Source organism: Mercenaria mercenaria, chromosome 10, assembly GCF_021730395.1.
Source record: "Mercenaria mercenaria strain notata chromosome 10, MADL_Memer_1, whole genome shotgun sequence".
Taxonomy (NCBI): Eukaryota; Metazoa; Mollusca; class Bivalvia; order Venerida; family Veneridae; genus Mercenaria; species Mercenaria mercenaria.
Window position 1 is genome coordinate 2,530,497 of NC_069370.1, and position 27,510 is coordinate 2,558,006.

Consider the following 27,510-nt stretch of genomic DNA (forward strand, 5'->3'; position numbering starts at 1 on the left):
ACAGCCATTACAAGACAGAAGACATGCAAAGGTTCTGCTTCAAGCAGAGAAGTTCAGGTTTTTTCAAGACCATCCCATGAAAGCCAAGCTAGATGGCTACACAAAGAATCAGCTCAAACGTAGCAGCTTCGTACATGAGGCAAAGAAACTCAACCGAGAGTTCAAAACTGAGCTGAGCATACCAACGACTCCCCTAGGTAGTGAAGACATTATAAACCCACTAGCGAATGATCTGTCCTCAGTGACTGTGAGACTTGCTGTTCCTCGTCTAGACCGCGGGAAGCAAGAGGATGAAGGCATTCGGAAGAGCCTCACACTTGCTATGATCAATGAAGACTATCCTCTGGAATCAAGGACTCATGTCTATACAGACGGATCAGGAATCAAGGACTCATGTCTATACAGACGGATCAGCCACATGCGCCGTCAAAGATGGAGGAGCAGGAGTTTTCATTCAATACCCATCTGGCAAGAGAGAAACACTACATGCAGCCACAGGAAAACACTGCAGCAATTACAAGGCAAAGACTGAAGCACTCATGAAGGCCGTCTTAATGGTTGAAGACTCGGCAGAAGAAAGCTCCTCAGTCGTCTTTCTCACAGATGCATTGTCTGTCATGGAAGCTCTGATCAACAATAAAGCTCCGCAGCTAGCCAGGAGAATGCAGAGCCTAAGTATAACCTGCAAAGTAGCACTTCAGTAAATTCCATCCCATTGTGGACTTGCAGGCAATGAAGAGGCAGACAAACTGGCTAAGCTAGGAGCTCAGTCAGAACAACCAGCAGAACCTGTGAGTTACAAGGGGAAAGTCACCATCATCAAGGCACTAACGAGACCAAGGATCGAGGAAGATGCTTTTCATCTCCTTGATTGGTCTGAACAAGTGATGATGGTCAGGCTCCGCTCAGGGCACAACAAGCTCAATGATCACATGTACAAGAAATACAGACTGGCACCATCGCCAACTTGTCCATGTGGTGTAGAAGATCAGACTGCGGACCATATACTCCAGACATGTAAAAGGCATGACCAGGAGCGAGCTGCAACTTGGCCGATAGATATCTCAATCCGCCAGAAACTGTATGGAGGCATTGAGGATCTGCGGCAAACCACAAGTTTCATCGAGGCTACTGGTCTGACAGTGTAGTCGCGAACAACAAGAAGAAGAAGATAAGTCGGGTATTTGTGACTTATCCTATCTCAGAGGAGGATTATTTTACATGCACTATCTGGTCTAACAAATTGAAATGAGGATGAGTAAGGCGTATTAATCTCCCCAAGTTCCTTTGAATAGGTTAACAATTCCACCAAGATGTGGAATAAAATTCTGATAAAATAATAGCTGCACTTACATATTTAATAAACAAAGTCAGGAGAGAGTAAAAAAAGTTTTAAACGGACTTGTGTTATTGGTTTTTGAATAACAAATAAATGATTGTACACAGCAACTATTTCTAGTAATCAAAGAAATTTAAAAGCACAACTGACTGAGGATCTTAAAAACTTAAAGACATCTTGATAATAAAGTTACCTGTCATTCCATTAACAGTTTGAAAGACAGGATTAATGACTTTCACATTAATTACTTTTTGTTGTCAACATGATATCAGGTGTGAAAGTACTCTGCTCATTTGTGAAAATTAATCAAAGATTGTGTTAAAACTGCAGTGTTATATAACCCTGTATCATTGAATTAACATTTAAAATCTTATAAATATTACTCGGAATTTATGTATATTTGATATTTTAAAAGTGGGTACATTTTTACTTTTTTGGGATACATTTTGATCAAACAATGTGGTTACATTTTGGTCTTTTTGGGTACGTTTTGACCTTACCATGTGGGTACATTTTGGTTTGGATCGTTTTGCCCATAATCCACAATATGGTATGGTAGCGACATTTGATTATTTACTGCGGTATAACATTTCCGGTTTCTGTCGTAGGTCGCATCCGTCCACAAAACAAGTTGCACCAAGTTGCTATTTCATCCGAAACGGACGTTGAAACAAACAAATATGGTATTTCACTATCTTATATTTTGTTGTACATTTCAAAAAGCAATGCAAGTTCTAAAGTTGTGCTATTTAAATCATCACTATTTTTTTTTTCAAGATAAAATAGATTTTTGCGAATTTATTTTACATGAATTATTTAACACCTGCCAGTAGGGCTGTGTATCTGTTGGGATGATCGATACGATATATCATATGATACTGTTATATTTCGAAGTATGTGTCACTGAGTTACACAATTTTCTTAAAAATATTGTGTTATTCACGATCAGTGAACAATTCCGATCACATCATGTGCAGATGACATGTTGGCTCAAGTGTCTCTAACAAATCACAGATTTAAGACACCATTATTAAAAAAAGACAGCATATACAAATTTAGACCAAAAAAATTGACGTGATCATAGGACAAATCGAGATAAAAAACTCTGGGTCCCTACTGGCGCTCAAACCCCAGACCTCATGATCCGTAGGTGGACACTCTAACCACGTCGCTAAAGGGTTAACCCAACAGCAAGGCTGTAGGAAGTGACATATAAACGTACTATCACTACACTTCTTCCCCTTAACTTTTCAGAGCTTACCAGCTCTACAGAATGACACTCCATGCCCACTGCATGAGTCCGTCAAACACTTCTGACACCATTAAAGTAAACCCTGGGAGAGAAAATACCAAGGTCCCTACTGGGGCTCGAACCCCGAACCTCAAGATCCGTAGGCGGACATTCTATAATTTCTAACCACGTCGCTAAAGGGTTAACCCAACAGCAAGGCTGTTGGAAGTGGCCCATAAACCTACTATCACTGCAGTACAGTACAGAGATATTTTTTCATATATTGAAAGGGGAATCAGGTCAGAGACCACCAATTCAAAAAAGTACAGGGAACTTACTGGGAATGAGGTAAGTGTATACCTGGGAATAAGGTAACGTCTATGCGTTCTGATTGGTCAGTCATTTAAACAAACCCAGGAAGTGATTATTTTTTCACTGCATTTACAGTATTTTATCATACATTTTGACAAAATTTGCTACATTTTATGTGTATTGAAAAAAAGTTTTATCAAACGAATTTCTCCCGCCATGTCAATGATGTAAACCGGGGGTCATCTCATTCACACGAAAATTACTTAAATAAAGTATCACTATTCATATGTTTTCCGTCCGATATTTTGGTAGAACTAAGATAGTTCTTGAAAAACTTGTAATTAGATATACATGTTTCGATGTATGGAAGGCCGTACATGCCATAATGTTACAATGTAAGTCTATGGGAAAACAATTGTTGGTCTCTAACCTATAATAGAGCTAAAACATGACTTTCGTCGGAAGCCATCACAGGTAATGTAAATGGCCACAAATCTGTTGTAATTGATGTAGAAAGACGTTTTCGTGCAAAAATAAGCGTGAAGTTTGATCTTTTTTGAAATTGTGGCCTCTTTTTTTAACAGGTGTGCCCATCTTTATCTGAGATTTTGGGCCAAAAAGGATCACTTTTATCTCTGTAATGTTAGAGAATGATCAAAATTATCAGACCTTATTTCTATTTTTTACGGAATAAATCGTATTTCAACTTCCAAGTCAAATCAAATGCAGATAACTGAAATTTTCACGAAAAAATGCAATCTGACGACGACAGGGACTGAGTCTGGGCATATAAATCGACAGGGGGTGACCTCAGTAAACTGTCCATATCTTTCTTAAAACTGAACATTTTTTGATGAAACTTTGTAAGGCATTTGGTATTGGATCATGTTTCACAATATTCACCGATATTTAGGTAGAACTAAGATAGTTCTTGAAAAACTTGTAATAAGATATACATGTTTCGATGTATGGAAGGCCGTACACGCCATAATGTTACAATGTAAGTCTATGGGAAAACAATTGGTGGTCTCTAACCATCAATTCCTCATTGATTTATGTAAAAACTATCAAATAATTTCCAAAATTACAAATTTTCTGGTATGTACTGTACAAGATCAGCATTTACAGTGTCTTTACAGCCTATATAGATGCTTAAGCGATAAAACTAATAACTTTACATGACTGTGTACTGTGATTTATCCTCCATTATTTTGGTCCTTCGGAGTTTTGACGCTATGATTGCCACGTCACAAATATAAAACAGTCTAAACGATGAATTATTTTGACAAATACAAATTAAAAACAGCCACTCATTGTTAATTTGTTTTATTGACTCAATTAATAAAACTTAAATAATGTTATTGGATAGCACAGAGTAACAAACAGGAATAATACAGTCGAGTGTAAATGGTATTTTTCCATACGTAAATTAGGTCACATGTGCTTTTGCAGTGGAAAACTACCTGCATGATGTTTTAACTTTCTTGGAAACTCGCAGGCAAAGTCCTGTAAGTATATGAATAAAAATAAATATGCAATTAAAATCAGGTTGCCTTAAATCACATGTTTTATTCAACACTTTTACATAATGTACATTCACAGCTTATCATAGGCTGTAATAGTAATATAAAAATAAATTAAATAATAAAGCAATTTGAATAATATAAAATTTTGTTCATTAAAAAGTATAGTGGTCGATACTGGTCGATTCAGTTTTGGTCCTTGTCAGTGTGCCCTGTTCAGGCTCCATTTTGGACAATATACTTAAGACTAGTCAATACTAGTTTATTCAATGCTTATATCTTCTTACAGTAGCCTTTATTTTAAATTAATTAAAGATTTTATTACTATCAATTACACTCATTGAAATGGACAGTGCTGGTCAATACAAATTTTGGTCCCACACAATATACCTGATCAGTACATGTAGTGGTCACCCTTACAGAACAAGGCTTCTCTGGTGTACATTAAGTTTACTATATGTGTACTATTCGCGTACAATGAAGTTGCGGCAGGAGTACACCAGATGTTCACGGCAACAGGTGTATAGTTCGCATACATTTATTTGATGTTCGCGAATAGTAAACGGGAGGACCAAAGTACGCTAACAGTACGCTGCAAAAATTGATAGTATACAAAACATACACAACAGGGACTTAAAATTTATATTGAACAATTTTTTATTTGCTGAATGTTCACAGCAGCAACTTGAAGTTTTTTTTCCATAGTTAAAGTACACGACACATACACCGCAGGGACTTAAGATTGGTATTTCATAATTTTTGGTTTGCAGACTGTTTGCAGCAAAAACTTAAAACTTTTATCTGAAACCATATGTTATAATACGAAACATACACTGCAAGGACTTAAAATTTATGGTTAATTATATAAGATTTGTTGAAATAAACATCATTACTTTTTCTCCTAGAGTTGATCTAACACCAAGAAGAACATCATTAACAGTAGTTGCATAAATAATATTGCATTTTTTTCCACCTGGCTATTAAGGGGTGATAAATTAATCTACTGCAGTGTATTATGCTGCTTGTCTCACAACAGGAGATTACCACAGACTGATAAGATCTTGCCTGCTTTATATTTAGAAACTCTACCGGCCAAGAGGTCAGCCAATGAAAATAAAGTCAGTGAACTACTTCTGGGGGTTGTGCATGTACCACAAAAAGTAATCCTTAACTTTTTGGTTTTTTTTTTATCAGAGTAATCTTTAAAATTTATGAGTATCTAAATGGAATAAAATCTTACTCTAGTACAGAAATAGTTTTAACATCCTAGATATATCCTTCATTAGCTGACTGTAAATGACAAATTTGCCCAAGAATATCAAAATTTCAAATCTATAAACAGGAAGTTCTTTGAGAGCAGGATGGAGTTATTTTACTTAGGCTACAAAGAAGTTTATTTATATGGCTCTTTGTTTACAATGTGCAGTTTATTTTAGCATGGAATTTAAGAGTAATGAAAAGAATACAAATTAAATGGTGAGTCAATATATTATTTATTCATTTTCCAACAGTTATCTAGATTACCTGTAACTATAGTAGCTCTAAAACATATATATTGTTCATATGTAGCTCAATGTGAGCTATTTAAATCATGGAAAAATGAAAAAATTATTTGTGCATGTATCAATTTATTTTTTCATGGACTTTGTAAGAATATAATTATCTTCCTATATTCAAACAAGTATCTGGATTAAAAAAAAAGATATATGTTATAATGTCAACTTAAGTGTGGAAGTGAAAACTGATTTATTTAGATTTTATTATTTCATGGTATAACTGAATAAATAATACCTTAAAATATTGGCTTTTGGCAATAAGTAAAATAAAAATGGTCTTAAAGTAAACTTACTAGTTGTGTTTGTGCATACATCCTTTATTTTACATGAGTTTATTTGACTGCAATAATAGTATTGCAGAACCAGAAAATTTCTGTCTGCTGACATTTTTGTGAGTATAGTCTATACAGTTTTTTGTATAGATTTAATAAGGGTGTAATAATTTATTTTATATAACCATTTGTCATGTATACATATATATATATCTATCACCATGCATTATGTTGCCGCGTACATTATGTGTACAAAACCTGCCGTGTACATTAAGTGTACAAATCCTGCCGTGAACATTCTGCGTACATTGCCTGCTGTTTACATTCTGCAAATGGAATCTTGCTGTGTATAGTACGCGTACAAAACCTGCCGTGAACATTCTGCGTATAATGCCTGCCGCGTACATTCTGAAAAGTTTATTGTCAGCATACATGCCGCATACATTTCTGCGGTGTACACTCCGTGTACGTCTGCGGTGTACATGCAGTGTATATTTTCTGTGGTGTACCTTTTGCAAACTAAAATGTCCACGGGAAGAAATGTATACGGCAAACCATCAATTTTCTGAAAAGTTTACTGTTGGCGTATGTTTCGTGTATATCAAGTGTATGAGTCGCGAACATCTTATTTTGTATACCGGCAATAAACATATAGTATGCCAAAGGTTCACTGCAGTAGTACGCGGGAGACCATTTTCTTCCGTAAGGGTGCAATACTGGTCTATACTTTGATTGCATTAATTATTTTCAAAATAAAGTTATCATGTTTAATCATTGAGAATTGTACAGTGGGATTAATGATCATGACAGCTAAATTAGTGACTGTGGAGATAAACAGGCCAGCAACATATTGTATATTGTAAGACATGGTGTCAATTAGGCAATGTGACAATAGCTATCAAAACACAAACCACTTCCATGAAAAGGTCCAGGTGTTCACAGCAATTTTTCATTGAATTATTTATAACAGTAAAAATAGAATTATTACTTGTGAATTAAACACTTACTGCTACAGTTTAATATACTTTCAGCAAATTAAGTTCAGTTAAATTTGTAGTTTTTCCACTTACTGTGATATTTTTGTAGAAAAATAATATATCTTTGTAATCTATGATCTAACAGAAAATGTTCAATGACCAGTAAAAATTCATCCAATATTGACCAATCAACCACTTCTGACCAATTAAGGAGTACTGATTAGGTTGCTTTAACTAAATAATAATGCCTGCATTCACCATAATCAAGCCCCAAATGCCCCTAAACAGTCATTATTTAATAGTTCATAAACTTTGCAAAATATCTTAACAGTCAGTATTGATTAATTGACCAGTATTGACCACTTCAGGGAGTATTGACTGGGGCGGTTTTAACTGGTTAAAACCGCCAGTTAAAACCAGGGGCAGTTTTAACCGCCCAACATTGCTCGTCATGGGGCACCATTGAAATTAACAATCAAAACATAAATGATATTGTAATTTGTATATAGAAAAAGAGGTAAAAATGCAATTACTGTCTCTGCATACCAACGGTTATTTCAAGCTTGTAAATACACTAAAATGACAGCTGGAATAGGTCACAAAAACATACTTTTGGTTCTTTTTATGCCCCCTTTCGAAGAAGGAAGGGTATATTGTTTTACCGTGGTCGGTCGGTCAGACGGAATGTAGACCAATCCGTTTCCGGATGATAACACAAGAACGCTTGGGCCTAGGATCATGAAAGTTGATAGGGAGGTTGGTCATCACCAGCAGATGACCCCTATTGATTTTTAGGTCTGTATGTCAAAGGTCAAGGTCACAGTGACCCTGAATAGTAAAACAGTTTCCGGATGATAACTCAAGAACACTTGGGCTTAGGATCATGAAAGTTGATAGGGAGGTTGATCATTACCAGTAGATGACCCCTATTGATTTTGAGGTCTGTATGTCAAAGATCAAGGTCACAGTGACCCTGAATAGTAAAACGGTTTCTGGATGATAACTCAAGAACACTTGGGCCTAGGATCATGAAAGTTGATAGGTAGGTTAGTAATGACCAGCAGATGACCCCTATTGATTTTGAGGTCAGTATGTTAAAGGTCAAGGTCACAGTGACCCTGAATAGTAAAATGGTTTCCGGATGATAACTCAAGAACGCTTGGGCCTAGGATCATGAAAGTTGATAGGGAGGTTGATCATGACCAGCAGATGACCCCTATCGATTTTGAGGTCAATTTGATAAAGGTCAAGGTCACAGTGACTCTGAACAGTTAAAACAGTTTCCGGATGATAACTCAAGAACGCATAGGCCTAGGGTCACAAAAGTTGATAGGGAGGTTGGTCATGACCAGCAGATGACCCTTATTGATTTTGAGGTCAGTATGTTAAAGGTCAAGGTCACAGTGACCAGGAACAGTAAAACGGTTTCCGGGCAGTAACTCAAGAACACTTGGGTCTATTTTCAGGAAAGTTGATAGTAAGGTTGGTCATGATCAGCAGATGACCCCTATTGATTTTGAGGTCATTAGGTCAAAGGTCAAGTCACATTGGCCAGGAACAGTTAAAGCAGTTTCTGATCTTCTTGTCTAAAACCACAGAGCCTAGGGCTTTGAAATTTAGTATGAATTATCATCTAGTGATCCTCTACCAAGATGATTCAAATTATTGCCCTGGGATCTAATATGGCCCCGCCCTGGGGGTCACATGGTTTATATAGACTTATATAGGGAAAAGCTTTTAAAATCTTCTTGTCAATAACCTACAACATTTAAATTTTGACCATATGTATGGTTTTGAGTGGCAAGGTGAACCTTGACATGAGTTGACCTTGACCTAGTGACCTACTTTCACATTTCTGTAGCTACAGCCTTCAAATTTGGACCACATGCATAGTTTTGTGCACCAATAAATATTTTGACCTTGACATTGACCTAGTGACCTACTTTCACATTTTTGAAGGTACAGGCTTCAAATTTGGACCACATGCATAGTTTTGTGTTCCGAAATGAAATTTGACCTTGATTTTGACCTAGTGACCTACTTTCACATTTCTCAAGCTACAGCCTTCAAATTTGGACCACATGGATAGTTTTGTGTACCCGAAAAAAAGTTTGACCTTGAAATTGACCTAGTGACCTCCTTTCACACTTTTGAAGGTACAGGCTTAAAATTTGGACCACATGCATAGTTTTGTGTACCGAAATGAACTTTGATCTTAAGATTGACCAAGTGACCTACTTTCACATTTCTGATTGTACAAACTTCAGATTTGGACTGCATGCATATTATTGTGTTCTGAATTGAAATTTGACATTGATTTTTACCTACTACCTACTTTCACATTTCTCAAGCTACAGCCTCCAAATTTTGAAGCACTTGCATATTTCTGTCAACCGAAATGAACTTTGACTTTGATATTGATCTAGTGACCTACTTTAACATTTCTCAAGCCACAGTTTTCAAATTTGAACCACATACACATTATATTGTATAGAAATGAAATTTGACCTTGATTTTGACCTTGAGCTAGTCTTGAAATTTGGAACATTCAAAAATGGCTCAGTGGATGGCACCGATATCACTTTGTAATCTCTTGTTAGGTTAAAGGTCAAAGTCAGATTAAAACAGAATGGTAGAACTTTAATTTACAGTGATGCAATTACTAAATGCATCAAGGGGGGCATTTCGTGTTCGACGAGCTCGTGTTAATTATTAGATATTTTGACCAATATGACAAAATTCTACACAATATATCAATCAAACCTATAATACTGGTATTTGATCTTTTTTGGAAACAGGTACACATCCCTACAGGCCAGGTTAGCGGTTCTAGACCTGATTAAACATCTTGCAAAACTTTTTTCTGTACAGTTTTACTGTTGTATTTTATGAGAAAATCATCTACCCAGTTTAGGACTTGAACCTAAAACCCCTACTTGCAAGACGGGTACTCTATCAACTGTGAAGCCTCAAAACACTACATTACCATGACCATAGCATACAAAATCTAGCTGTCTGGTAACCACATGCCTAGCCTGCCTTCTAGCTGTCTGTCTGGTAACAAGAAGCCTAGTCTATCCTCTCAGGGTTTTCAGGCATTTGGTCATCAACTTGTTTATGAACAGTGGAATGAATTGATATAATTTTTCATATCTTATTTGTGTAAGAGCAATATTTACCTTCAAACATAACTACTATTAGCTGAAATCAAACATAAAACAATAGTTTGTTGTAAATTGCTGTTTCTTAATTAGTAAAAACTGAAGTATGACAAATTTAATATTTAAATGGCGAAAAGATTAAACTCAGTCTGTTAAACCTGATTATCGGACGTGTTATGTAAAGTGAAAAATTTAATGTTTTAACATACTGATGCTACATTTATACATGCAAGCAGTTTAATAAATATTGGTAGACACACTACATTCTTTTTGAATAAAATAAATAATAGTGTAGATTTTCTGTGAAACAATAATAATGTGGAAGATGTTTCATGACATTTTAATTGAAAAAAAAACTCCAACAAATTCTTATATTTGTGATCATGTATAAGGCATGTCATAAGCATGCTAAAAGATTATTTTCTAACGTTTTGCATTACTTTCTGTATAATCAGATCTTATATCTTAACAGTATTTTGATATTTCTGTTCTTCAAAATTTGACCCTGCACAACAACAAAATGAGAGCCATTTTAGTCAACCACAACACCATTTTTAGTACAAATATTTATCAGATGTAAGTATGCAACTTATTATCTGAAGTATAGTGCAGTATTTTAAAAAAATACATAATCCTTAACATTTATCATGCTGGACAAAATTGATTCTGCCTTTGCAACAAGTGTAGATCATGACCAGCCTGCACATCTATGCAGTCTGATCAAGATCTGCACTGTTTGCCATTCAGTTAGTATCTTTTAGATAAGCATCCCTTTTAACAGTCAGTTATACTGTCCGTACTGAAAGATGGACAAGTTCATTATAGAAATTTAGCAGGTTATGGGTTAAATAAATTGATTACCGGATGCCTAGAGGACCCCTTTAGGCTGCTGCCTATAGGACAGACCTTTCAATAGGTGTCCGGTAACTGGATGGCTAGAATGCAGGCTAGGTGTACGGTTATGGGACTGCCAGACATTTCCTATTTGAAAATTTAAAATATACCTAATTAGTTTTTACATGATACCAAACCTTTCAGAAATATCAGCTTTTGACTCGCCAATAATTGTAATTCCTGACTTCATAGCAAATTTACCAGTGAGTCACACTTTAGCTCACAACTTTCTTACGGTGGCTTACTTCAGTCATCTTGTTATTTACAAGACATGTTCATTAGGCCTGTTTATACATGTACATGCCTTATGGATCAGTTGCACTATCTTGGTTCAAATGAACCAGCCTAGAGTAAAAGAGCCATCTTACTAACCTGGTCATTTGGCTCATTTTTTTTGGCCAATCATGATACTATTTATGAGAAAAAGCCACCCGCAGACATTCCAGGACAAAAAACATCCAGCACCCATTTACTATTATATTCATTAAAGAAAGGCCTTTTACTTGGCAGTGTTGTATTTTATGACAGCCAGCACTTCTGCCATACATACAAGAAGGATACGGATGCTTCCAGCTTGATTTTTTGCCAGACATTTAAAAAGGTTTGCATATTTTTCAGGCAACAAATCTGAACGTTAATGAGCACCATATTGCTCAGGTGCACAACTATATCCGTTTCACGCGGTACCAGAGGGGACAGAGAATGCGGGCTGTGGAATTTTGTTTTGATGAATTAATGACAACGCAACTTGATGAAACAACCTACACAATTGATGAAGTGAAAGATATGTTAAACAATCTGCTTATGAATGTTAGTGGTGAACTTGAAGCAGAGTTGATTAACTCGGCACATACCAATGTGTTACTACTGCGGCAGATGTTCATGCAAGCTGAAAAATGGCATCTCAAGCTCTCGGCTGATATATCTGAATTGGAGAACAGGTTTGAAAATGTTTTGTTTATAAAAATGGATACATATAGAAATGTATATAGAACACATTCAACATTTCTATCTTTAAATTGAAAACCATTTTTTTGTAAATTTTATCCCAAGTTCTACTTCTTTTAAGAAAACTAAAAATGTGTTGTGTATGAATATATTCTGAAGAGTATGACATTGTGTATAAAATGAATAGTGTTTTGGTTTGTTTACTGTTTGAGAAGCTGAGTGTACTTCTGACGTCCTGGAAATTTATGGACATTCCTTTAATTGCGGCAATATGTTACACTTGTTCTTTGTATATGTATTTACTTTCCAGTTTTCTCTTTTACAGTAAATAGAGGAGCCTGTGGTTTGATTTTAGTTCACTGATGTTCACTAAAGTTGCTGATTTTAGTGCACTATTGTCGGTTTGAATGTCAGCAGGGTCAGGTGTTTGCTCTGTATCTCCTACACTCCTTGAAGGATTTTCATGAAACTTGGGTCAAATGATCACCTCGTCAAGACGATATGCAGAACCCATGAGTTAGCCATTTTGGCTCAAGATCAAGGTCCAACTCGAGGTCAAAGGTTTGAGCCTTCCATTTTGTGTCTACTCTGTATATCCTAAATCCCTTAAAGGAATTTCAAGAAACTTGAGTCAAAGGATCACTTTCTCAAGACGATGTGCAGAACACATGAGTCAGCCATGTCAGCTCAAGGTCAAGGTCACAACTCGGGGTAAAATGTTTGAGCCTTCCATTTTGTGTCTGCTCTGTATCTCCTAAACCCCTTGAAGGAATTTCAAGAAACTTGGATCAATTGATTACCTCATCAAGACAATGTGCAGAACTCATGAGTCAGCCATGTTGGCTCGAGGTCAAGGTCACAACTCAAGGTCAAAGGTTTGAGCCTCCCATTTTATGTCTGCTCTGTATCTCTTAAACCCCTTGAAGGATTTCAGTATGACTTGGCTGTATTATTTCCCTTATCAAGACAATGTGCAGAATTCAAAAGTCACCCCTGCCAGCTTAAGGTCAAGGTCATAACTCGAATGTTTTATGGTTCCACCCAATACCATCAACCCTTTCACTATCCATAACAGTGGCAGAGAATATAGCTGTCTTTCAGACTGCCTTGTTGTTCAGAAAAAAGTGAACTTTTTTTTATTTGATATTCTTATGTCTGTCTGATATGAATGATTTATTTTACCAGGGATATACTGGACAAGATTGCAGAGTTTGAGGAGGAACAATTTGCAGGAACAAAAAGAGATACAGATTTCTCTTCAGTGTTAAAACATGTCAAACTGGGTCCTATGAATGAATCTGGAGGAACTACTTTATTGCATATGGTAAAATATAACATGGCTATCACAAGTCTTTCAAGAATGTATACAGCACTGATCAAAAATTGCTGAGTATTGCAATTTTCAGCGATCAAAATTGGGATATAAAATGAAATATTTAGAGGATATAAAATACCATTCTGTGATTTTAAGGAACTAAAGCAGTTTAAAAAATTTCAGGAATTGCCAAAATATTATGATCATAATTACATCTGTTTCATATTTCATGTCAATTTTGATAAGGTTATATTGTTACACAATGTGCAAATTGGCATACCATGGACCTTACAATTGAGCCGCGCCATGAAAAAACCAACATAGTGCGTTTGCGACCAGCATGGATCCAAACCAGTCTGCGCATCCGCGCAGTCTGGTCTGGATCCATGCTGTTTTGCTAACAGTTTCTCTAATTGCAATAGGCTTTGAGTGCGAACAGCATGGATCCTGACCAGACTGCGCGGATGCGCAGGCTGGTCTGGATCCATGCTAGTCGCAAAGCCACTATGTTGGTTTTGTCATGGCGTGGCTCATATAAAATATTATTTCCTATCCCACAGCCTGCCCACAAAGATTACCCCTACTGAAAATATTTTATCACGAATATGAAAGCAAGTTTACTTTTTAGGACATATGGTTAAACTGTTTGTCCTTCAGCTTTAGTTTTGTTGCTTCCATATCAAACTGATTATAGAGATTACATATGTATTACATGGCTGTTTATGACTGAAAAAGATGTGTTTTTTATGCATTATGCAGAGATTGAATTTATACCTGTGTATAAATTGTGGTATACCAAAATCTGTTCAGTTACAAATAATAAAAAAGATTTATTCGAAGATTTGATTTACGTTGTTGCCAGCTATATTGTACTTAAATCTGATTGTAGTTTTCAGTAGTTTTGAGAGGATAAATTTATAACTGTTTTAATAAATTGACGCTTCACCTGTGTTAATTTTCTATTTAATACGTTTACTTTTTACAGAAAATAGAAGAGTTACAGAAAGAAAATGAAAAGTTGAAAGAGCAGATGGGTTCTGTTGCAGCAGGGGTATGTACACTTATATTTTTGTCATATTTAGGTAGACTATTCAAAAAATAGTGAGAGCTGTCCTACTCACTTGGGCATTGTTTGCAGCGGCAGCATCACACCTTGGTTAAAATTTTGCAAACAAGTTCATATCTCAATAACCATTGCATATATTTAACTGAAACTTAGGCTTTTTAGTCATCAGACCTACTGAAATGATCATATGGTCAAATTTAATACAAGTTATGGCCCTATTTGACTTAGAATATTATATTAAAGTTTGGCTCATTTTTGCAACGTGCAACTAACTATCAATTTGTATGGCAGGAACAACTACAATGTACATGTATTTGATTGAAACATTACACAATGCTTTCCAGTCAACATACCTGCTGAAGTAACAAAGTTCTGTGAATCTTGGTTGCATTAATTCAAATTTTGACTTAAACAATTTCGTTGAAGATTTGCATTCTGGTTGATATAATTGGCATAGTAAAATGTAAATTTGTTATAAATTGTAATAAAATATCTCAATTACATAAGTCTTGCCAAATAATGGTCCTTCTTCAGTTAAGAATCTGTCTGATAGTTGTGGATAAGTGCTACTTATTTCAATGCAGTTGTCCACTTTTGCAATACGGTAATGAAATGGGTCATTTGTTGTTAATTCATGCATTGGATATTCATTAAATCATGATAATTTTACAATTAACTTCTAAAACTTGCCCCCACCACCACCACCCTCTGCTTTTATGGTTTTAGTATGATATTTTCTGGTCCTATGGGGTCATGGAGTACATTCATTTCTGTTATAGTAGAATTCCACTTAAGCAGATGTTAGTGGCATGAGGGATTATGCACATTTCATTACCTCTCATGTACAGACTGACTCAATCAAACCGAGTCTGCAATTTTGTTGCTTGGTTGTGTTCTGTGCTTCTAGGGATCTTTTCACAAAATTTATTCCTTACTATTCTGACTTTTAGATGGAATTTATACACAATCAGGGCATTTTTAGCAGGTTTCTTATATTGTAGTCTGCAGTGTCTAGTTTCATATCTTTCAGTCTGCAGCATCAAGTTTTTAGCTCACCTGTCACAAAGTGACAAGGTGAGCTTTTGTGATCGCGCAGCGTCCGTCGTCCGTGCGTCCGTCCGTCAGTCCGTCCATCCGTCCGTAAACTTTTGCTTGTGACCACTCTAGAGGTCACATTTTTCATGGGGTCTTTATGAAAATTGGTCAGAATGTTCACCTTGATGATATCTAGGTCAAGTTTGAAACTGGGTCACGTGCGGTCAAAAACTAGGTCAGTAGGTCTAAAAATAGAAAAACCTTGTGACCTCTCTAGAGGCCATATTTTTCAGAAGATCTTCATGAAAATTGGTCAGAATCTTCAACTTGATGATATCTAGGTCAAGTTTGAAACTGTCAAAAACTAGGTCAGTAGGTCAAATAATAGAAAAACCTTGTGACCTCTCTAGAGGCCATATTTGTCATGGTATCTGTATGAAAATTGGTCTGGATGTTCATCTTGATGATATCTAGGTCGAGTTTGAAACTGGGTCACGTGCGGTCAAAAACTAGGTCAGTAGGTCTAAAAATAGAAAAACCTTGTGACCTCTCTAGAGACCATACTTTTGAATGGATCTTCATGAAAATTGGTCAGAATGTTCAACTTGATGATATCTAGGTCAGGTTCGAAACTGGGACACATGCGGTCAATAACTAGGTCAGTAGGTCAAATAATAAAAAAACCTTGTGACCTCTCTAGAGGCTGTATTTTTCATGGGATCTGTATGAAAGTTGGTCTGAATGTTCATCTTGTTGATATCTAGATCAAGTTCGAAACTGGGTCAACTGCGGTCAAAATCTAGGTCAGTAGTTCTAAAAATAGAAAAACCTTGTGACCTCTCTAGAGGCCATTCTTTCAAATCGATCTTCATGAAAATTGGTCAGAATGTTCACCTTGATGATATCTAGGTCCAGTTTGAAATTGGGTCACGTGCGGTCAATAACTAGGTCAGTAGGTCAAATAATAAAAAAAACCTTGTGACCTCTCTAGAGGCCATATTTTTCATGGGATCTGTATGAAAGTTGGTCTGAATGTTTATCTTGATGATATCTAGGTCAAGTTTGAAACTGGGTCAACTGCGGTCAAAAACTTGGTCAGTAGGTCTAAAAATAGAAAATCCTTGTAACCTCTCTAGAGGCCATACTTTCAAATGGATCTTCATGAAAATTGGTCAGAATGTTCACCTTGATGATATCTAGGTCAAATTCGAAACTGGGTCATGTGCAGTCAATAACTAGGTCAGTAGGTCAAATAATAAAAAAACCTTGTGACCTCTCTAAAGGCCATATTTTTCAATGGATCTTCATGAAAATTGGTCAGAATTTTTATCTTGATGATATCTAGGTCAGGTTCAAAACTGGGTCACATGAGCTCAAAAACTAGGTCACTATGTCAAATAATAAAAAAAACAACGTCATACTCAGTTCAAAACTGGGTCATGTGGGAACAGGTGAGCGATTCAGGACCATCATGGTCCTCTTGTTTTATATTTCAGTATGCAGTGTTGAGTTTGGTAGAATTTAGTCTGCAGGGTTGAATTTTGTATATTTCAGCCGTCTGTATTCATGGCTTCTATATTCAAGTTTGCTACGTCAAGTAAACAGAGTCAGCTGACTTCTAATACTTGCTGCCCCCACCCCCACTCCTTCATTCCCCTCCTCTGTTTTTATGATTTCTTTACCTTATTGACTTTTAGATAGAAAAGACATGATTTATACACATTCCGGTCATTTTAGCAGGTTTCAAACATTTCAATCTGCAGTGTCGAGTTTTGTATCTTTCAGTCCCCTGTATTTTAGTATTCTATATTCCAGTTTTCTATATTTCAGTCAGCAGTGTCAAGTAAACAGAGACAGCAGTTAGAGGATGAACTAGCAAGAACCCAGTCACAGATAAGGAGTTCAGGATCTGTAAGCCACATTTACATCTTTATCCACTTTTCAGTCACCATTGACTTACTAGAACCTCGACACAATAGGTTGGGTCCTATCAGCCTGTCTTACATACCTAGTATAAGTGTTCATTTTCAGTTCGCCAGAGCAAAAAAATGATTGAGATGAGCTATTGTGACCGCCAGCCGTATATCTTATATCTGTCTGTCTTTCACCCATCCACCCTTTCTTTAAACAAATTTCCTTCTAAACCACAGTGTGTACTTCAAAATCCCTGAACAATGACATAGTGCTCAACAGAAATCACAGGTGATTCTTATTTAACTTGGGTGATATGATACTTTTTACATTGTGTTATATACTGTAATGATCAATGTTGGCTAGGCACTTATTAGTCCCCTACTTGTTAAAAATCAGTTTTGGGGACTCGAGAAATGTCCTTATCCATCCATTCATCAATCTGTTGGTCCACACTTTTATGCCTAGTCCATAACTTTGCCACCCATCATAGGATTTAAAATCACTTGGTACAAATGTTCCCCATTATGAAACAACATGTCATGTGCAAAATACAGTCCTTAGCTCCCCAAAGCTCCCTTGCAGGAGTGGGAACTCCCCTTCCACTATTCCCCAAAGTCCATGCTTAAAGTATGTGAAAACACATGCACCAGTTACAGTTTTTTTAGGGGGCCTTTTACAGTGCCATCTCCCTGCCCTTTTTGAATCCTAGCTGGAGCACTGAAAGGTCAAAGTCGAACATGGAGATCAAAGTTTGACAGTGTTTTTTCCAGTCTGGTCTGTAAATTAACTAACCATCAAGGGATTTTAATGTTACTTGGCAGAAATTTCCCCATTATGAGACAGTTTGTTGAACTTTAAGGTCAAAGTCACACTGAGGTCAATTGTTAAAATGACATTAACATGGTCTGTTCAGTGTCCAGATCAGTACTCTGCCATCTGTCAGGGGATTGTAATTACTTGGCACAAATGTTCCCCATATTGAGACAATCCGTGTGTCATGTGCCCTATTTAAAGGTCAGTGTCACACTCACAGGTCAAAATTTAACAGTTTCCATTTTGTGTCTGCTCTGTAACTATTCCATCCATTAAGGGATTTTAATATTACTTGGTACAAATGTTCCCCATATTTAGAGGATGTGTCATGTCCAACACCCAGGCTCCTATTTAGAGATCAGTGTCACACATATACATGTATTGTAGATCAAAATTTAACAGTTTCTGTTTTGTGTCTGCTCTGTAACGGTTACTGTGCTATCCATCAAGGGTTTTTAATATTTCTTAGCACAAATTTTCCTCGTATTGAGACAATGTGTCATATGCAACACCCAGGCCCCTATTTAAATGTCAGTGTCACACTTACAGGTCAGAATTTTACAGTTTCTGTTTTGTGTCCACTCAGTAACTGCCATCCACCAAGAGATTTTAATATTACTTTGCACTAATGTTCCTAACAATGAGACAATGTATGGCATGCAACTCACTTGGCATTGCCCCTTGGTCAAAGGGTGAACAGTTTCCATACCACCATCATAGGGATGCAGTATTTATATATTTATGTCAAACAAATATCGTACGATATTATATTTCAAACATAATGGTATGAGATTATTTGTTAAGTAAGTTGAGATTGTATGTCAAACATAATGGTATGAGATTATTTGTTAAGCAAGTTGAGATTGTATGTCAAACATAATGGTATGAGATTATTTGTTAAGCAAGTTGAGATTGTATGTCAAACATAAGTTATTATATGTTGAACATTCCATTTGATATTGTACATCTAACATACCATAGAATTTGTCTAACAAATCATATGGTGATATATATATCAAGCATACCATACCACATTATGTATCTGACATAATACTAGTATATGTCAAACATACTAGTATATGGTGTGATACTTCCAGGGTGGAGAATCAGAAGAACTCAGACGCAAGATGGCAGCGCTTCAAACGGAATTAGATGCTGATAAGGTATGTGCAAATTATTTTAAAAGCATAAAATCTTAATGTAGTTTTCTTGTTGCTTAAAGCTTGTTTTGATCAGTTTAAGCCAATACTACTGGAAGTAGTACCACTGTGTGAAGTTATCATCCAGCAATGAATAGTAGTTAGGAGTTGGGATTTCAGTTACAGAGGGGAGTTGAATACAGTTCACTAGCATTCATGATTGTGTTTCATCCTGTTAAATAGTGTGTCGCAAACACTTTGTCTTACATGTTTGCACCACCAGATGCAGTATTGATAAAGTCTGGTGTTCATTTTACATGTAAAGCAAGCACATTTGCTTTTGATTTCTTTTGTTTGATGTTTTAACCAAATGTTCCCATATTTGATCCATGCTATGTTATGAACAGTGTTGTGATGGTTAGTCGTGTTAGCAGGAAGAAAAGTAAAATATAGTAAAAACCGTTTGTTTTGAGAGCAAAATGTTTGAGTCATCTAGGGTTTAGACAATTTAACCTTTACCGTGCTAAATTTCTAAAATGGACTGGTCCATCATTCAGTTTGGGCAATACCACTTTTTGATTCAAAGGGGTGTTCACTGAAAATTTACCAACTGAATAGCAAACTGTGCAGACCATGATCAGCCTGCACCGAAAAAGGCAGAATCACATGCCGCTGCGTGCATATTTCTCAATACAAATCTAATAACCTATAATTATTACTCTAAATATTTGTAAAACTTCTTTGTATTTCAGGGTAAGAAGGGAGGTAATCCGGAGATGGAGAATGATTTAGTTTCAACAAAGCACGAGTTACTCAGGATTCGAGAAATGCTTGAGATGGCTGAAAAGGTAGGAAACATCAAAGGCCAGTACATTCATGGTGCACTGACAGTTCTGTTAAAGTGATTGTCTTGTTTAGCTGATTCTTTGCAGAAAGTAAATTTATAATCATATATTTGTGGGAATTTTTTGCAAAATTTTGATTTAGCTTGAATGAAAAAGTATAAGAGTATAATTAGCAGTTGCTAATGATTAAGAAAGTATGTCTCACTTTAACCAGCCATGCTGGAATTTTCTACTAATTTTATAACCCTGATTTGTTATCCTCGCACCTTTTTCAAAGAAAGAATGGGGAAATAGGCTGCATCTGTCAGTCCATCTATCACTTCTTGTCCAGTCCATTTAAGAAATTGTGAAATTGTTAGGCACAAATATTCCCCATGATGAAACAACATATATACCTGAATGCCTAATCATATAACTTGGGAAAGATGTTCACCATTGTAAGACAGTGTGTCATGAGCAAGACCCAGACCCTGAAAAACACAGTCTCCAGTTTCGCTTTAATATGATAAAATGTTTTGTTACAATTATTTTTCTATTTTTCACCAATTCCTTCAGGAAAACCACATTAAATCTGTAAAATACAAATATTGAAATTTGAAAGCAGTTACCAGTGACAGATTTCCAGACATTTTCAAACTTTTTGTATTTAATAATTTATTTTTATGATATATTATAAATGATTGTAGGCAGAATATAGATGAAGATATGTGTTCCTTAATTTGTAGAGGACTTTGTATTGACTGGCAGTATGTTTTGTGTATAATGTCCCTAGGTGTGTGGACGTCAGTAACTTGATTACAATTTTTTCTTGGGTGTGTTTTGATGTGACTTTCTCTGTTCAGTTCCATTCATTAACCCTGACTGCTAAATTTCTATAATGGACTGGTCCATCTTTCAATTTGGACAGTACCATTTATCATTCGATGGGAGTTTCATTGCAAATTTACTGACCGAACAGTGCAGAAGTGATCTACTGACTGAATAGTGAACAGTGCAGAAGTGATCTTGGTCTGCACTGGTCGCAAAGGCAGAATCACTTACCGCTAGCAGGCTAAAAGTTAAAATAACAATAGTTACAGGATTGTGCAAGAATAATAACGTTTTTATTGAAATTTCAAACTATGATCATTTATAACTAGAACTGTATTATTGCAGGAACTAGAGAAGAAAGTGAGTCAGACAGCACCATTCAAGAACCTTAAACAGATGTTGATGAAGAAAAACGATACTCTAAAGGATCTCAGAAAACGTTTATCCAAGTACGTATATGCCGAAAAAGGCAAAATATATGTACTGAAACCTCTGAAAACAGATTTAATATTTACCTTTAGACTTTAATGACCCAGTCAATTCTTTTGTCAGTTTTTAGCTTGAATACGAAGTATATAGTGAGCTATCCTACTTGACCTGGCATTGGCATCGGCATTGACGGCTGTTCAGTGTCGAAACCTTGATTAAAGTTTTCATGCACTTTCTCTTTATCTCTGTAATTACTTGGATTTGTTGCAAACATAAAGTAGTTATATCCTCCTCATCATCATCCACATCTTATGGCCCTAGGGCCATAACTCTGGCACCAATACGTCATGAATTATGCTCCCTTCTTACTTAGAATTTCTGTTACATTTTTGATGCACTTCCACTCTATCTCTAAAATTACTGGATGGATTTGATTCAAACTTAAAATAGTTGTTTCTCATCATCATCCACATAATATGACACAAGGGCCATAACTCTGGCTCCAACATTCCATGAATGATGTCCCTTTTTACTTGGATTTTCTGTTAATTTTGATGTATTTTCACTACATCCATGTTATTTCTGAATGGATTTGAATGAAACTTATAGTAATCCACATCATCATCAATATCATATTATTAAACGTCTGTGGGTCCAAGTTCTGCACAAGTCGTCATGTGAGCATAAAGAAAAAGCAGTCCATCTGGTTTGCAGAAAGCTGGCGGTTCTACCCAAGTTCCTGCCTGTGTCTGGAATTAATGTAAGGAGGGCCAATTTGTGTCTTCCTTCATCATTACAGCTTGAAAGTTGCCATATGATCCGGGCTTTGTCAGTGCTTCTTAAAAGCAACAACAGGGCCTCCATGGCCGAGTGGTTATGGTTGCTGACTTCAAATCACTTGCCCCTCATCGGTGTGGGTTTGAGCCTCACTCAGGGCGTTGAATTCTTCATGTGAGGAAGCCAGCCAGCTGGCTTACAGAAGGTCGGTGGTTCTACCCAGGTGCCCGCTTGTGATGAAATAATGCATGGAGGGGCACCTAGGGTCTTCCTCCACCATCAAAGCTGGAAAGCCGCCATATGACCTATAATTGCGTCGGTGCGATGTTAAACCCTCCCCCCCACCCCCCCTAAAAAAAAACAAACAACAAATACCATACTAAAACCAGGGAAACTCACCATTTAAAGGTATACTTGACCGAGATTTCATGTTTGAAAATATTAAGAATTCCTATATATAGCTTAATATAAAACATAAAATAGACATGTTTGTGTGTATTAACAGAAGTACTATGCATAGGTTTGAAATAGCACACACTTAATACATGTATAGTTAAACAAAGTATAAATGTACACTACCATTAAAAGATTTGAAAGTGTTTTTAGCTCACCAGAGTCAAAGGCTCAGGGTGAGCTATTAGGATCAGTCACCGTCCGGCGTCCGTCCTTAAACTTTTACTTTAAATGACATCTCCTCATAAACCGCTAGGCCGATTTCATCCAAATTTCACATGGGTGAAGCTCTACAAAAATTGTTCAAAGAATTGAATTCCATGCAGAACTCTGGTTGCCATGGCAACTGAAAGGAAAAACGTTAAAAATCTTCTCAAAAACAGAAGCCCTAGAGCTTAGATATTTGGTGTGAAGCATTGCCTAGTGGACCTCTACCAAATTTGTTCAAATCATGACCCCGCCTCAGGTGTCACTTGATTTTACATAGGAAAATCTTAAAAAATGTTCTCAAAAACCAGAAGCCCTAGAGCTTAGATATTTGACATGTAGCATTGCCTAATGGACCTCTGCTAAAGTTGTTCAAATCATGACTCCGGGGTCACTTGATTTTACATAGGAAAATCTATAAAAATTTTCTAAAAATAACCAGAAGGCCTAGATCTTGCATCAAAACGAAGACATGTAACAGCTTCTTAAAAATGGTGAGTTTTTAAAGGCGCTGGACTGTCAAGAAGTGCGGCCCCTTCAAGTAGTCCCTTTCCGGAATTCAATACATATATGAGTAAATTGACAATGGTTTTGTACAATAATATAAATGTTTTATAAGCTGTTATATTTTCATGTAAAACAATGCTTTCTTTCTATGATTTGATGACATTAGAATTTTTTTTCTCCGAATCATGGACCTATACCTTAATGAAAGCTGGACATTGAGTATCTTTAAGGTTAGGAATATATTTGGATGTGTGAAATTCACATAGAAAGGTGTTACAAGTTGTTTTTCAAAAGTTACATTAAATACCATAACAAAAAGGTATTGGTTTGCATTAAGTTATAAAATGAGCCGCATCATGAGAAAATGAACATAGTGCATCCGCGCAGTCTGGTCAGGATCCATGCTGTTCACTTTCAAACCCTATTGCAATTAGAGAAACTGTTAGCGAACAGCATGGATCCTGACCTGACTGTGCAGATGCGCAGGCTGGTCTGGATCCATGCTGGTCGCAAATGCACTATGTTGGTTTTCTCATGGCGCGGCTCATTAATGTTTGTGTATTTTTCAGATATGAAACACCAGATGATTAAGCTTGCAACATGCCATCTGTGTTCACATGGAAACATTCCCACATCTGCTGCATATCACCTTCTTATATTAATACTGGAAAATCAAAGCAAAGAACTTGAAAATTAGTCTAGATACAATATTGATATTAGCACAATAATATACTGGTACATCTGTTGTTGTTTTTTTAATCTCAATAATAATACTATTCAAGTTGTGTATTTTTCTTTTTTTCCTAATGACCTATACTTTTGTTGATGTAATGCTAAACCCAGTTAGAAACTTTTTAAAATTTTTTTTATCAAAAATACATTTAAGCATTCGGAAAGAAGAAAGATATAGTTTTGCGGCTCTTTTAACATTTTAAGAAAATATAGGCCTAATAGACTTTCCTGTGTTGCTGAAAGTGATGTGTGTCGCTATTTTCAGATTGACTGATTAAATTGTAAATTTTCCTGCATATCTGTCAAAAGAATGTTTTGTAGTTGCAGTCAAAGGGTCAGTTCTTTAATGCAATGAATGTGCATTATTTTTATTTACCATGTTAAGTTCATAAAGGTGATGTCTCTGAAATGGTACCATTTGAAGTATCACAGGTGTTGGTTTTCATGCACACATTTAAAAATCCTTTTGATATCCATAAAAAGTATTTCTTTATATATTCTGTTTTTGATTTATTTGTACTTGAGCTATTGAAACTGATGTATCTTAGCATATACAGAATTATTATTTATTTTTTTACCAGAGCTAGGTCCTAGTTTGAGACACACTTACCTGCCTATATTTTTTCTTATCTTGTAAAAACACTTGGTTCTGTTGCTTTTATACTTCAAAGGTTGATTGCTTTTGGTTATTAGATCTCTGCTGTTAATTGGTTGGTAGGTCAAAGGTTAAAGTTTCAGCTCAGAAATGAACTTTCCATCAGTAGCTTGAGTACATAAAGGCTTGGACATGTGGTCTGCAAAATTGGGTGGTTACCTGTGGGCAGTCAGTGACCCTGTTTTTTTCTAAGTCGCCTGTGGTCAGTAGGTGACTCCTATAGTTTTGATGGTCAGTTGTTCAAAGTCATAATGCCTTTGTAATAAGAAACAGTTTGTGCGCAATATCTGGAGAGTCCATCAGCATATGGCTAGAAAACCTTACGAGATAGTTGTCAGTGGGTCAGTAAATGATCCCTTATTTTTTGGGCTCAGTAGGTCATAGGTCAAGATGATAATTGAGACTGGAAACATTTTCAGATGAAGAATTGTAGAATGCTTTGATCTCAGGCTCTCAAATTTGGTAGGATGATTGCTTAAAGCCCATGGATGCCCGAAATGTCTGTGGGATAATTTGATCAAAGGTCAAGGTCACAAAATATTTGAGACTGAAAAATACATACCCGGTATTGTTCAACAGGCTTTTATGAACAGGGTATGTGTGTTGGGATAATTTGATAAAAGGTCAAGGTCACAAGATATTTGAGACTGAAAAGTACATACCCAGTATTCTCCAACAAGCTATAATGATCAGACAGCTTTTGTTAATGACACTATATTTTGTTCAGGTTGTTTTATTATTATCATTACTATTATTATTTTATGTTTATTGTTTCACTTTACATATATTTTGTAAATTAAATCACTTTTATACATAATGTCCGTCCAGTGTGCATGTATATTGCTGTAGATGTTGTATGTATGGTAGAAAGTGGTTCTCTTTACCCTTCCCAGTTCATGTAGACAGTACCTTACCATTTCATGGTAGAAGTGATGACACTTAGCACTTCTCTTTCTCTCCCAATTTCTTTGAAACAGTTGTTGTTTTAGATGGTTGTTTCCTCTCTCTCTACATTTCTGTCCTCTTCTTTTCATAGACAGTAGTTCTCTTTGTAATGTTTGGCAGAAATGTGGACACTCAGGGCTTCTCTTTCTCTTCTCATTTCATAGAAATGTAGACAGTGGTTCTCATTTTATAATGTTTAAAAGGTACGATAACTTTCTTCTCTTTATCTCCCGATTATATAATATTCTGTAGAAATGAAAACGAGTGGTGGTCTTACACTTTTCATTTCTTAGTGATAACATAAACAAATAGACATCAGTATAAAATTAGTTCTAATGAATAACACACACACATGTATTTTTGCGTGTTATTAGTTGTGCAGTAATGGACTAACTTATTAGTACCATGGCGATTTACCATCATGAAGAATTCTCGGGGTGATGATAGGAAGTTTTTAATTTTTCAAATCTTTATTAGTTTTGAATTTATCGTCAAAAAAAAAATTCTTGACATATTTTCCATCATTTTTACACACAAAAAATGTTTAAATATCAAGTAGACATGCACATTTTGTCTTAAAGTTTTTGAAGTCTGTTTTGTTTTAGTTATGATCCTTTATTGACTAGATAATGTTATTCTATGGGGCATATATGCCATACAATGTTGACATCCGACAATAATATTTTGATAAAAGCATGTTTTCAAAATGTTTGATAAGCTAACATTTAGCACATTTTAGCCATAAAATTAATAGATCAGTCAATTTGATATTTTAAAAATTCAAAATGTTCATACTAATGCAGATAGAGTCTCTCAAATTTAACCCTTACCATGCTGGATGCTATTGGTTTCACCTTTGCGACCAGTGTAGATCATGATCAGCCTGCACATCTGTGCAGTCTGATCATGATCTGCACTGTTCGCTATTCAGCCAGTATCTTTTTGGTAAACACCCCTTTTAACAGTTAATAGTACTGTCCAAATTGGAAGATGTACAAATTGACAATAGAGCTTCAAGTGAATTATATTGTATATTCTGTCTTATGTGGCTTTCTTTCTGAGCTCATAGTTTTATAAATCTGTGATCTTGCTAATAAATGTTCTTGTATCACCTGTGTTTTATTTAATTTAAGCTTGACTTTGGGAAAAAGGAGGGCTTTTGTACTTGGATAGGGGGTTAGCATTGAGGTCCACATCAGTGTGGCTTTCAGGTTAAAAGTTTGTGGCAAGTTCATTTTAAACACTTCCAATATGAGCTGCGCCATGAGAAAACCAACATAGCGCATTTGCGACCAGCATGGATCCAGACAAAGAAGTATAAAATACACAGAATGGCAACTGGCTGTAATCTCGCGTGATCTCGTGTCAGAGCGTGAATCGGCATTTTCTAAGTAAAAACAAACATCGGTGAGCATGGAGTTACAATTTGTACCTTTAAAACTACATTTAAAATACATGTTAACTTCTAAAACAACATTAGTTTAATCATACAGTGAAATAGTCTTAAGACACAAAGTACATGTTTCTTGCCATCAAAAGAAGCGTGGTCATACAGTGATAATTAATTTACCGATGAATAATTGCTTTTGCGTACAAAATGGCGCGTGGAGAAAGTGTCACGAGAGCTCGTTCAGTTATCACGGGATGTTGGCGAG

General features: G+C 36.0%; 1 protein-coding gene across 1 annotated transcript; it reads left to right on the forward strand.

Annotated features, from left to right (window-relative positions):
• The first annotated feature begins 1,898 nt into the window (after window positions 1–1,898).
• Window positions 1,899–26,966, forward strand: LOC128559748 (leucine zipper transcription factor-like protein 1). The gene is made up of 9 exons (XM_053552150.1): window positions 1,899–2,022; window positions 11,884–12,206; window positions 13,399–13,537; window positions 14,514–14,579; window positions 17,460–17,540; window positions 19,454–19,519; window positions 20,248–20,343; window positions 21,496–21,599; window positions 24,093–26,966. The coding sequence occupies exons 1-9, from the start codon at window positions 2,020–2,022 to the stop codon at window positions 24,112–24,114; spliced, it is 900 nt and encodes a 299-aa protein (XP_053408125.1). The 5' UTR covers window positions 1,899–2,019; the 3' UTR covers window positions 24,115–26,966.
• Window positions 26,967–27,510: the final 544 nt, after the last annotated feature.

Excerpts from the sequence above, each read along its gene's own strand:
- LOC128559748 (XM_053552150.1), top strand. Across the intron at positions 13,538-14,513 it reads GAACTACTTTATTGCATATG|AAAATAGAAGAGTTACAGAA; the intron begins GTAAAATATAAC and ends TACTTTTTACAG. Across the intron at positions 14,580-17,459 it reads TGGGTTCTGTTGCAGCAGGG|TCAGCAGTGTCAAGTAAACA; the intron begins GTATGTACACTT and ends TCTATATTTCAG.